We start from the raw sequence: 12,661 nt of genomic DNA on the forward strand, positions 1-12,661 counted from the left end.
GCCCAAACAGACAATAAGTCAGAAACGTACAGTTAACTTATTAAGCTTGCTGTATGTACCTTAGACTCAAAGCAACATCCAGAACTTTGGTTAATGGGAGCTTTTGTGGGTTCTAAGTCCTGTTCTCCCTGAAAAGGAGTAAGGTGAAAAGGTCACCATCCAAAGAAAATGATACCTCACCATTAGGTGTGCTATCATGCTTGTACAGACAACTGCACTAAAAACCTGGGTTAATCAAAACAAGCTGGGTTAGAAGAGGGTCCTTGAAGAATCTATCTACCACAGTTACAGCAAGTTAGGAAATAGTCAATGCCTCTTCTTCCTACACTACACTAAAGTGTGCAAGCAGTGTGAATAGAAACTGATGCTATAAAGAACGGAGATTATACGTGTCAGATCTGCTCAAGCTGGCACAAGTAACTGAAGAACATTTCTTTGCTCCCAGTTCATTCAAAGGAATTGCACTGTCCAACTTGACCCTCTGGTCATAACTTCTGTTCACTTTAAAATATAAGAATGAAAGAGAGGGAAAAAATTCTTAAGATAAAATAACTAAGTCTTCTCTTGCAGGTGATAAATGAGGTTACAATGAGTTGGGTTTTTTTTTAAAGTTAAATTTTTGAAACTGTATTCTGAGTTAAAAATCTGGAACGTGGAAAACAACTGTAAATCATAGCAGTGTGTAATTTTTGCTGTAAGCAGTGATTACTGTAAAACGACTTAATTCTTAGAGCCTCCAGCTTTTAAAGAGACTGCAGCAGAACATCTTATGTAGCTCGTAGTAATATAATTAATTCTACTTTTAACACCTCATAAGCAGAATCTTCTACTGATGAGGAGTTAGAGAATTGTCCACTACGAGAGCAGTAAAAATGGAGCATATGAGGATGAGCTACAAAATAATCCCACTGAGGAACTGCATAGTTCTGCATCTACTACAGCCTCAGCTGTTGTCCTGTATAAAACTGAGTGACCTCCCTTGACAGACATTGAATATATCTTGAGTGGCTCACACAAATACTGCTGGTAGCAAATGACCTCGGTCCACAGCCAGCAACCAGGGTGGTGCTCCCCTTTACCTACTTGCAGGAAACACATGCTAGATGCCACTGGGCAATACTGACCTATTAAAGGAGCACTGCATTTCTGTTTGAGTAAACCTTTAAGAAAATTATACAAGAACTACTTCAATGACCACGGGTGCATTCTATACACTCCAATTGGGAAGGAAAATACACTTCTCTGAACAAGACATTCACACGTTTAAAGAAACCAAGTATTATAAATGAGGTCACACCCTGTAGGCTTCATATTTAACATTCTATTCCTATTGCTTTTTTAAATGCAGAATTCTGTGGTTCTGAGATGTCATAATAAACCCTACTTTTATCAAAGCTTTCACGGATGAAAAGCAAATCTTCCACAGAACACACATCCTGTTTGCCTGTCCAAACAGTGAGGCTGTACCTATTAAAAAAAAAAAGAATGAATATTATTAATTTAATGGATATAACACAGGAAAAAACACTGCATTAAAAGACTTCTAAAATAGTCAGAACTGTATCTTAATGTTAGAAATGTAATTACTTATCCTGGCACAGCAGGTGATCAAGAAGGCCAACAGCATTACGGCTTCTATCACAAATAGCGAAGCCAGCAGGAGCAGGGAGGTGAACATCCCCCTGTACCCTGCACTGGCCTCAAGTTGTGCCAAGGGATGTTCAGGTTGGGTATTAGGAACAATTTCTTCTCCGAGAGTGGTGAGGTATTGGAACAGGCTGCCCAGGGAGGGGGTGCAGTCACCATCCCTGGCAGTGTTCAAGGAAAGGGCAGACACAGCACTGAGGGACATGGTTTGTGGGCATGGTGGGGATGGGCTGATGGTTGGGCTGGATGATCCAAGATGTCTTTTCCAATCTTAATGATTCTATGAACCAAATAAAACAATCCAAGACAGATACTAGCAGAAAAAACCCTCAAAACTTCAAAGCATTATTTACAGTTTAACCCTCTATTTTTCTACCTGCTGTGGTTTTATTTAAGTGGACGTTGTGAAGAAGAAAAATAAACTTTATCCCAGCTGAATGTGGGACACTCCCTTTCTGTTGGTAATTACTTGTGAGTTCTGCAAAGAAGTGTCCATCTCACATTTTCTGTCCTGCACTTTGACCTTAGTTGGTGCTTAAGGAATAACATTATTAAAGCACGGGTAGGCAAAGCAGGTGAAAAAAATGAGGAAATGGCAGTGTGTATGAAGCAAGTTTTCTTCTTTTGTTGTGTAAATATGTTTTTTTATGAAATTGTTATACGTTTGTAAGAAAATTTTTAAAAAGCAACTACAACTTAGTGTTTGGAAATTACTGAATGTTTTTCAAGTACCAAAGCAAAGTCTGTCAGATTGTTAGGAAACTTCTGTTGTAGTTTTGTCTGGGATAGAATTTCCTGTTTTTCTCTACAGCAGTATGCTGCTATGTTTTGGAAATGACAACACACCCGTGTTTTTGAAGCTGCTGAATAGTGCTGACACAGCACTAAGGCAGACAGGCTGAGACAGGACACAGCCAGAACAGTCAGCCTGGAAAGATCAAAGTACTGCAGGGATTCAGTATCATACAACGTTGTGCTCAGCAATAAAACCCTGGGGGAGAAGGGAGAATGCTTGCCAAGGCTACTGTTGATCAGGGACAGCCTGGATATCAATGGGCTGGAGGTGAGTACTTGGTTTTTGCATCCCTTGATTTTCTCGGCTTTGTTTTATTTTGTTCCTCTTTTACCTGGAAAGTGGTCTTCATCAAAGCCCACAGTGCTTCTCATTTCTGCCCTTATGATTCTGTCCCTGGTCCTGCCGCGAGCAAACTGGGCAGTGCCCTGCTATCTACTGTTAATAAATGAGTTCCAATTCAGAATTAAACCTGGATGGTTTTAGGCCAACTATATACAATACAAAGAATCTAATGTGAGAAATATAAAAAATGTAAGTAATAATTAATTGCAAACTGCAATGTCAAACTGGTTTGACTAATTAACTTCATTAGTCTTACGAAATGGTTGTAATGGAACTGGATTACAAAACCTATAAAAGGTTAGTTACCTTTAACAAGTAATATTAAAAGTTTTTTTTTTAATTTATTATTTTAATGAGTGGTTTATTACTAAGAAATAAATGACTTTACATTAAAGGCTGCTAAAAATAAAAGTCCCACAAACTTACCGATCTGATTGGTCTATCAGCCAGCAAAGCTCAGACACTGACTGTCGCACTAAAGCAGCCCGAACAGGGAATGTAACAGGCTGAGAGACTGTACTGCATATCTGGGCCATTTCTTTCACCATTGTCCAACTGTAGCCTACAATAAAGACCATGTGATTAAACAGATTTCTTCACAAATACAACCTCTAGCGAAATAAAGACACGATTTCCAGAACAGTTACACTGCAAGACGGGTGACAGGACGAGGAGAAATGGCCTCACGTTGTGCCAGGGTGAGTTTAGGTTGGATATAAGGAAACATTTCTGTACAGAAAGGGTCGTCAAGCACTGGCATAGGCTCCCCAGGGGTGTGGTTGAGCCACCATCCCTGGATGTGTGTAAAAACCATTTGGATGTGGTGCTCAGGGACATGATGCAGTGGTGGGTTGTTAGGGTTAGGGCAGTATGGTTGTGGTTGGACTCTGTGATCTTTGAGGTCTTTTCCAACCTGACTGATTCTGTGATTCTAAGACAGGGCAAGAGCAGACACTGCGTTTGAAAAATGAGGTAATTTAAAAATGAAATCACTAAATTATTATAAGGAATGTCACTGTCCCAAGGGAACACAAAACAAAACAAAACAAAGAAAAAGAAACTCGTTTTCATGAACTGCTGGGTAATTCTGCATACAGCTGCAGAATATAATGTTTTCAAGTGTCCGTGAAATTGTACCTTTGCTCTCTCTCTGAAAGCTTTTGATTATGACATCAAAACATACTAGATTTAACTTGACTGTGGCTCCTAAAAAGCAGAAATGTTTCGGAAAAAAAAAAAAAAAGAAATAATCTGAATGAATGCAATAGTACACAATGTTATGCAGAAATTAGCACATGAAATGTTCTGTACTTAACAGAATGCTAGAAACAAGCAATCTGAAATGCAGTGGCTGTTGCTGAGCCATTTATGAGCACTGGAGGTAGTTAAGAGTGCTGTTCTGCTGTTCTTCAGCAACAACAGTTAACTGCTTTTTTCTCAACTACTCACATGCAATGTGACTTTTCAGTCACTACTACTTTTCAGCATAAAAATGCACCAAATTTAAAATCAAGGTTTTGTTGGGCTGTTAACTTGCAGTTGGCATCAGTTTCTCTTGTGTTTTACAGTACACCCTTACTTAGCACTGCCATTAACTGAACTTTAGAATAACATTAAATTTATTTTAAAAGATCACTCAGTACAGTATTTCCTACGCATATTTCCAGTAATGTTTTACTGTACTGAAACCACTTTGGAGAAAATGCTGTAGTAATTTCAAAGCCATACTGTACAGTGCACAGTACAGCTGTCATAACGCAATGCTGAACCTTGATATTGAACAATTAGTGGTTTGGAAAGGTGTGCAGTTTTGTCACAGAAGTCCCAGATGACATTGGTGGGAACTATGCTGGTCCTCACGACTTCATGTGGTGCACTGGAGTAAAGCACTCTGGCAAAGCAGCCGTGAGGATTACAAGGGGAGGGCAGCAGCGAGGATGATAAAACAGCTTTTACATGTTTTGGATGCAAAGTCTAGATAGGGATTAATAATTGTAAGCTACAATTAGATTCAGAGAACTGTGATTTTAAAAAATTACTAACATCGATGCATTGGAAAGTCTATTGCGAAAGTGGAAATGAAAAAATCAACTCACCATTTGATTTATCTAATGCAAGAGCACACTGATAGGATTGAAGATTTCCAGCTAGCTTACTTCTGAAATGTGCCAGAAGTCCAATTACCAAACCTCTCCTGGTGGAACTCAGGAAGCAGACTACCTGACACAGGGCTCAGGCAATTAGTGCCATGACATTCCTCAGGATGAGGCAATGAGTTGAAGAACAAATTATTGCTTGACAGAAAAATCAGATTTCCACCCTGTTCCACCTAAGCTCAAACACAGAACTAATTGCTACACGTTATAAAATACAAATGAAGTAATGCTTGTTACATTCACCACTATTTTCAAACTGTCAAGAGATGACATTTATCTAGAATCAATCATGAAGTTAACTTGAGGAAAGCAGGCCACACCATGTAAGCATTCCATTCTCTCTCCTTACCTTCGTTGTGCTGTTCGGGGTGCCAGCCAGTCGTCCACCCCAGCGACAAGGTTACATCTGGGAAAAACAAGGTGACGGTGTCAAGGAACCCCTCTGCATCCACAACAGCGCTGCTCCCGTTGGGTCCCGGGAGGATGTCTGCATTGAGCCAAACGGGTCCATCCAAACGCGGCCTCACAAGCTGCAGCAGCTCCAAGGAGGGCTGTACGGCGTCAAGACTGTATCAGCAACATGCAGGCAAGGTGAGACCCCTTACCCACAGTGAGGACAGCAAGCATTCAGCACACGCGCAGTCTGGTCAGTGAAACCCCTCCCAAAAAACCCAGATTGTCAACTGGCCAACGTGGAGGGCCCTCTCCACTGCAGGGCGACGCTATCTGCTGGTGTGAAGCAGCAAGGTTTCACATCTCCCTGCTGTCCATGCCAGCTGATGGACAGCGCTCACTTCATGCCTCTTCTAACCTGAGACTTGCTATGACTTGGACTTCATTCAGCACTTGTGGAGGGTTTCAGTAAAGGTAGCCACAGCAGGCTCTGAACGACATTCATTAGGTTAGACAGCTGGGCTGATGATGCCACGGTACCATCATAAATCTAAACATATTTCTCCAATTCAAGTACATCCCTGCAGAATGTAGCTCTACAGCAGCTGAACTCTACAGGGTGCGTTTTTTATCCACAGACCGCTATTTCCAATACAGTTGACAGACTGAAAGTTACCCTCACGTCTGTGCAGGATGACACATCCTTACTAGGACAGTAAGAAGCCAAAAACTGCACATTTTCAGACCAGACCGAAGAAGCACCCATCTGAACGCTTCATCCCTGGCAGAGGTTCTCTCAGCTCAGAACTGTGACACAGCAGTGGCAGCGTGAAGCAGTCTCCTTCTATAAGCAGTATGGAATGGAGTCACCTGAGCAAACAGTCTAACACCTCTCACAAGCATTTAACAAAATGTCTTCAGCCACATACTCTCAATGTCCCCTCAAAGCCAAATAAAAAGTATAACTGAGGCTGTACATCGAGTATGAGACTGTACCTCCAGTACTGTGTTCAGTTTTGGGCACTACAAGAAAGACATGGAGGCCCAGAAGTGTGTCCAGAGAAGGGCAGCAAAGCTGTGAGCAAAGCTGGGTCTGCAGCACAAGCTGAGGGACCTGGGATTCTGTGGCCTGGAGGAGGCTCAGGAGTGACCTTATTGCTCTCTACAGCTGCCTGACAGCAGGTTGTGGTGAGGAGAGGGCTGGCCTCTGCTTCTGGGTAACAGCAGTGCAATGAGAGGGAATCACAGAATTACAGAATGTCAGGGACTGGGGGGGATCTCAAAAGACCACCTAGTCCAACAGCCTCAGGGTGGACACTGGGAGGAATTTATTTACAGGAGTAGTAAGGTACTGGAATGGTCTGCCCAGGGAAGTGGTGGTGTCACTGTCCTTGGAGGTGCTTAAGGAAAGGGCAGATGTGTGCAGGACATGGTCAGTGGGCGTGGTGGGGATGGGCTGACAGTTGGCTGACAGATCTCAGTGGTCTTTTCCAACCTTAACGATTCTGTGATTCTAAGGCAAGCTGTCACCTTGCCAATTCCTAAGAAAACTTCCAAAACTGCTGTGTTGTGGCAGGAAAAGAAACACAGAATAATTGGGAAACTGACTGAACATCAAGAAAATCCATGATTATTTTCCCGCAGCAAATTAATAAGCATTCCACATAACACTCAGGAACTTAAAATCACTGTAAATAAAGCTGTGTTTTCCTTACTAACTATTCAGACCTGTTTTCTCCTGCAGTCCTCTGCACCACTCTGTAAGGTTTGTTCTGTAACAGGACATTCCCAGCCCTGGCCCAGGATGAGGTCAGAAGAACTGTGTAAGGCTGTGCAGACAGCGCTGGGAACAGCAGCCAGCTGTGCCCCGAGCCACCCATGCCTACTGCCAGCAGTGCTTTTGTGCATTCTAGCTTTTGTGCTGCTGAGAGAACTGCGCATTGGTAGGAATTCCACTCAGCATTTTTGGTCAGCAAGAACTAGCTTATTTGGCCTGGTTCTTTCTTTTTTCAAGAGGAAAAAACAGTAATGGCTTGATTTAACATTATTGGTTCAAGTGTTTTTCATGTACTCTGGAGGCAGAACACTTCACTCATTCCCAGAAGTAACAGGCGACTGTCAACGTCACCCAAATGCCTTCCTTTCTTCGATGAAGTACACAATGATGCACAGAGCACAAAAAACAAAGGAGCGTCTCTCGAAAATAGAAGAAACAAACCCAGAGAACACTCTTCTTCTGCACAGCATTGAGAAAATTCAAACACAATGCTGACTGCAGTTTGAAGGCTTTTTTGAATTGACTGTGTCTTTTCTGAAGTGCATCTGTGAGGCCCTTTTGCAGAATGCAGTAATTATAGCAGGAAATGTGATTATGTGATCAACCACACTCAGAGTAGAAATACAGAAAATATTTCTTCTTAAACACTGTTAAAGTAACCTTCAAAACTTCAGCAACAGTAACCAGTGAATGAGAGTCCAAGAGAACATCAGATTCTGTCACTCACACAAGTGTAGCTGTGCTGTGTGCTTGTAATTTTGAAATGCTTTTATATAAGCATATTTTCACTGGGCAATAATTTCAAAAGCTTTTTAAGATCAGTACTTGGCTAGAAATTCCTTGGGAAAAAAAAAAAAAAAAAAAGAGGCATCTGTTTTTAAATCAATTAAAGCAATCATTAAAAATGAAAAAATGAAACCTCTTTTCTCTCCTCTGTCTGAGGGATGACACTCCTATATAAACACAAGCTGCAGCAGACCTGAACAGCATCAGCTTTTCAGTAAGCTTATCAGAAGCTCCTTCAACAACCTTGACACATTCATCGTCCTTCCAGGGTAAGGATTATCTCTGATAAACCTTGGTGTCAGTAGGAGGCCGGTGTGCCAGTAGTGACCCTGTGTGCTCGTCCCATTGGTGGCCCTGGTGGCCCTGCAGCTCCTTCTCCTTCTCTGCTCCTTTGCTGAAGCAGAAAACTGAAAGGAGCCTTCCAGACATGCTCAGTTACAATGCAGTAACAAGTTCACTGAGTACGAAACAATCATTTGTGGTTCAAAACAAGTAAAGCTTCTATTCTTTAAATGTATTCAGTAGAAGTGACTACGATTCACTGAGTCTAGCCTCCAGTGTGGAATGCATAAACTCTGAATTGAAGAGCAAGAAGGTTAGTTTAAGGACCACAAGAAGGTAGTTAGCATTACCTATAAAGCTGTTAATTAAGAATGCAAAGTTCAGTCTCAAAATACCTCTTAAAATCCAGCTTGATGCCCTTATCTGTGCCAACCATCTCATCCAGCCACTCCCGCAGCGTGATGTCGCTGTCTGTCTCAGGGGGATGAGCCATGATAGGGTCTCCATTTGTTCCTTTGCCACCACGGAGGAGGACATCTGCTTCCACCATGTGAACCGTACCTGTTAAGGACAGAACGCTGTCACACAGCAAACCCAGCGCTTCCAGGGCCTGCTTACCCGTAATTACAGGGACTCCTACACCAAGCGGCCCTCGCTAACTGCCTGAGGATCGCTGAGTACGAGCTGCTGCCTGCAACACAACTCAGACGCGTTTTGGGGTACCTCAGTCACCAGGCTCTTTAGAAACGGCCGACCGAGGGAAAACCGAGTTCCGAATGTGTAATTTGACCAAGCAGCCACACTGCAACGGACCTCGGCCGCTCCTCACGGCCGCTCCTCACAGCCGCTCCTCATGCCTTCCCCTGCAGACCTTTGTCCATGTTTGCATCCCTCCTTTGGTCACACAGCCCTGCGTCCCTTCTCCCACTGCCAGCCCGCACCAGAGCACGGCGGCACAACTCCTCCCCTCTCCCGATGGCAGCGCCGGGCCGTCGCGCCCAGACACTGCTGCCCTTTGTGCTCCAGGGCACGCAGCTGGCTCGCGTTCACCTCGCAGCTGCGGGGCCGCCACGCGCCCGCGTGCCCGGCGCACGGCCTTCCCCGGCCGGCACTCACTGCGCGCCGCGTCCCGCGCCCGGCGCCGGCTGTTGGCCGCGTGCCACCAGCGGATCTCCGCCCCGTCCCCGCCCGCCAGGCGCCCGGCCCTCACGAAGGGCTCCACCGCCGCCTCCCTCCGCGCTCCCGCGGCACAGAGCGGGGCGGGAGCGGGACGAGAGGCGGCCTCACCGCCGCCATCGTCGGCCGCCATCGCCGCGGCCCGGGCCCGCCCCCGGAGGCGGGGGATCCCGGCTGCGGCCGGCACGGCGGAGGCGGGCGCCGGGACGCGCTCGAGCGTTTTCTTTAAATAGGAGAGAACCTTTTTGAGCTCTTAGCGCAGGAACCTTGCTACCAATCGCGTGCATCGCGAGTACATAAACTGATTTTAAGGACCCAATATAAAAAAAGAAAAATGAAATGCAATAGTAAATCTGTTCATGAAAACTCACAATACATTTGTCCTCCCTGAAAATAACGGAGGCTGCCAAGAGGTAAGAAAAGCGGGAGCAGGAAGCAGAAAAGACGGCGCAGAATTCCTGTCTTATTGCTACACGTAGATCACTTCAAGGATAACCTGGATTTTATTACTCCTTGGCAGGTCATATTGCATCAGGACTTCTGAACACCCAGTAAAAGAAAAAAGATCGGTATTTATAAAAATAGCATCTGTTTTAGTAAGATAAATCCCTACAAACCCAAGAATTAAATCAGTTTTTCTACAAAAAGTAATTCCTGAAGCACCAGCACGTTGTCTTATGAAGTAAGGACTTCACCTACAATGCTCTTGTAAACTTAATTGTGATTTTTCCTTTAAACTACATTTGATGGGGGAAAGGGACATACTGCCGAGTGACAAAGGACCAGGAAACGGCGTCACTTCATGAAGGAGGGGAAAGTCTCAGATTTGTCCCAAAGATTTGGTATTTCAGATTTTGGCAAATACTACAAATGAAACTGTTCTGCTAGTGACATCTAGAGGAGAGCAGGCAGGTCACAGTCCTTACTCTTACAGATCTTAGTAGCAAATTACCTGAATAAAGACGTCCTAGGTTGTTTTCTTGAAATAAAAAACATATTTTTAAGTTAGGAACATGAGAATTATGCTTTGATAATATATTTACCCTTTGTTTGTTTTTTCCTCATCTTCCACCAAGCAAATATCTACATATTCTTTTAGGCCTTCTCCATCCACTTTGCCACAAGTTATTTTAAAGTCCTTCTTGTCTCTTAATGCTTGACGTAGGCTTTCTATTGTCTCTGGTGTTATTTGGGCCATTAATCCATCTAGAAGAAAAACAGTTAAAATGCTCACTCACCTACAGAAAGAGTAGCAGTACTTCATAGTAGTCCTGATCCGAGTGGGATCAACCCTCTCCTGTAGCAAGTCCTAATCTGCACTCCATACTCAGCTACAGCATTGAATGATCCATGGCAGAAGTCACGAATAATGAAAGCCTTTCTAGTCAACAGAGCTAAGACTAGCAGAGCAATTTCAGACAAATGTTAAGTTTTTGGCACATATATACCAATGTATGTATTTCATCAATAGAGCAATGAACATACTTCTAGGTATTGGCAGGAAATTTTTGCATTGACTAATGTGAAGAGTTAAAAACTTATTATGCAATAAAACCAGCAGATAGCTAGCATGTATTTTCATACAGCACCATTTGTTTGTGATAGGTTTTCTACAGCTTAGAATTCCTGAAAGAGTTTTGTTTAATGTGGAATAAAGACCTTGGACGAGGCCGATTTTTACTTTTAAAATCCTCTGCAGAATAAACACTGAGTACAATTCTTACTTTCAACTGTACTAGATTTAGCTAAAAATCCTGAAGATGTCTTTAAGGCTCCATTAAATACCATAAAACTTGCACCTGTAACTAGAAAAAATACAGAGTGACACTACATATTCCTCAAGTTTGACATTACCAGTATTTAACTTAGATTCCCTTTTTTTTAATAAAAAAATATTTTTAATGATGTAATTAAAAAATGAGCAGAATAGGTATTAGTATACTGAAAGTGATAATATGAATCACTTAGTCAGAAGCTGGTACAAAAACCACTAGACTTTAGCAAAAATAAAAAGAAAAAAGACCACCTGTCTTATGAGCGCAGACAGTATTTCTATAAGATACTAAAAGATGGGTAATAGGCACACTTGAAAGAGCCCAATATACAAAAAGGAAACAGTTACAAGAACAGTGCTGTGGTGTTTTGATGTTTTCAAACACAAAACATTTTCAATTTTTTTTTAACAACTTTAAGTTAAATTCATTTACAGAAGATATTCCTGAAGGTTACAGCACTACTACTGAAACTAAAGCTGAACTAAACTGAAAGGTCATATGAGAGTTCAACAAGCATCCCTGCCCATGGCAAGGAGATTGTCTCTTTAAAGGTCCTTTCCATCCCAAACTTCTATGATTTTTGCTCTAGAAATATAATTGTTCCCCATAAGCACACTAGACAGCTTACCTTTCCTAGGACGTTCATTAGTGCTGTTGGCTTGTGTATGACAGAGACCTTGCTTATTCTGCACATACACAAAGTGAGAATCTGCTTCAGTATTAAAACTGGCTCCAATGCTAATTACATGGTCATTAGAGGAATTTATCACCTTAATCACCTGCCAATGTAAGATTTGCTATTAAACTGACAAATCTTCTGTAATGGTCATTTTAAATGTAAGACGTTAACAAAAATCGATGAGGATTACTCAATTACAAAAAGTAATTAATCTGACTGACTGGAGTCAAACTAAGCATGACTAATAATACTACTTTGACAGAGAAAAGTCTGAATGCTGTTGGTCAACATGGAATATCAGAGCTGCAGGGATTTTGTTGGTCAGGAGACTGTATACTAGGCTCTTAGTTACATTGCCATATTACTGAGTTGTAAACTTAGTATAAAATAATATATATACTAAAAGTTTGCTACTCAGCTTTTTTGTTGAAGTTCATTTAAACAGACTGCAATAAAAACCATGCATTTTTTTTGTTTGTTTTTTAATAACATTTTAAGTAAAATATCACCCATGGGAAATATCTAGGAGAAGCTCCTTGGAAATGCACGCTAGAAGACTTCACTGGAATTGTACATCTTCACATAACATTGAACAGTTATCCTAAAAAGTGACTTCTTCAGGAAGATGAATACGTGCACACTGAATTTTACACTCTCTCCCCAGGTATCACATGCTTATTCTGTTTTAAACTTTGAAGAGTGTACAGCACAGAGAGCTGCCATCAAGTGATGAAATCTCTTGCAGAACTGCATGGAAACTGATCTGAGAATAAAAGCACTACTGCCTCTAAGAACTTCTCCTCTGCCTTCACCTTTCCCCCACCCTTCCATTAATAAAAGAAGTCATGTTAA

At 42.3% G+C, this 12,661-nt stretch overlaps 2 protein-coding genes across 2 annotated transcripts in view; both read right to left on the reverse strand.

Moving 5' to 3' along the window:
• Positions 1–1,140: 1,140 nt before the first annotated feature.
• FAM151B (family with sequence similarity 151 member B) lies at positions 1,141–9,488 on the reverse strand. The gene is made up of 5 exons (XM_065745202.1): positions 9,296–9,488; positions 8,575–8,740; positions 5,291–5,508; positions 3,212–3,347; positions 1,141–1,467 (listed from the first exon to the last, which is right to left on the reverse strand). Exons 1-5 carry the CDS (start codon positions 9,486–9,488, stop codon positions 1,314–1,316), a joined length of 867 nt encoding a protein of 288 aa, XP_065601274.1. The 3' UTR covers positions 1,141–1,313.
• Positions 9,489–10,394: 906 nt separating this feature from the next.
• Positions 10,395–12,661, reverse strand: part of ZFYVE16 (zinc finger FYVE-type containing 16) — a 30,821-nt gene continuing 28,554 nt past the window's right edge. The window contains 3 exon segments of the mRNA XM_065745203.1: positions 10,395–10,561; positions 11,080–11,160; positions 11,759–11,909. Of these exon segments, the coding sequence (XP_065601275.1) occupies positions 10,395–10,561; positions 11,080–11,160; positions 11,759–11,909 (399 nt within the window).

This window comes from Cyrtonyx montezumae, unplaced genomic scaffold (genome assembly GCF_038088225.1).
Source record: "Cyrtonyx montezumae isolate F1298 unplaced genomic scaffold, pur_monq_1.0 scaffold_34, whole genome shotgun sequence".
Taxonomy (NCBI): domain Eukaryota; kingdom Metazoa; phylum Chordata; class Aves; order Galliformes; family Odontophoridae; genus Cyrtonyx; species Cyrtonyx montezumae.

Bases quoted from the DNA above. Each gene is read 5' to 3' on its own strand.
- FAM151B (XM_065745202.1), bottom strand. From the start codon at position 9,488: ATGGCGGCCGACGATGGCGGCGGTGAGGCCGCCTCTCGTCCCGCTCCC. The intron at 5,509-8,574 runs GTATTTTGAGAC...TTGCTGATACAG, and splicing joins ATCAAGCTGGATTTTAAGAG to TCTTGACGCCGTACAGCCCT. The intron at 3,348-5,290 runs GTAAGGAGAGAG...TCTTTATTGTAG, and splicing joins CCCCGAACAGCACAACGAAG to GCTACAGTTGGACAATGGTG.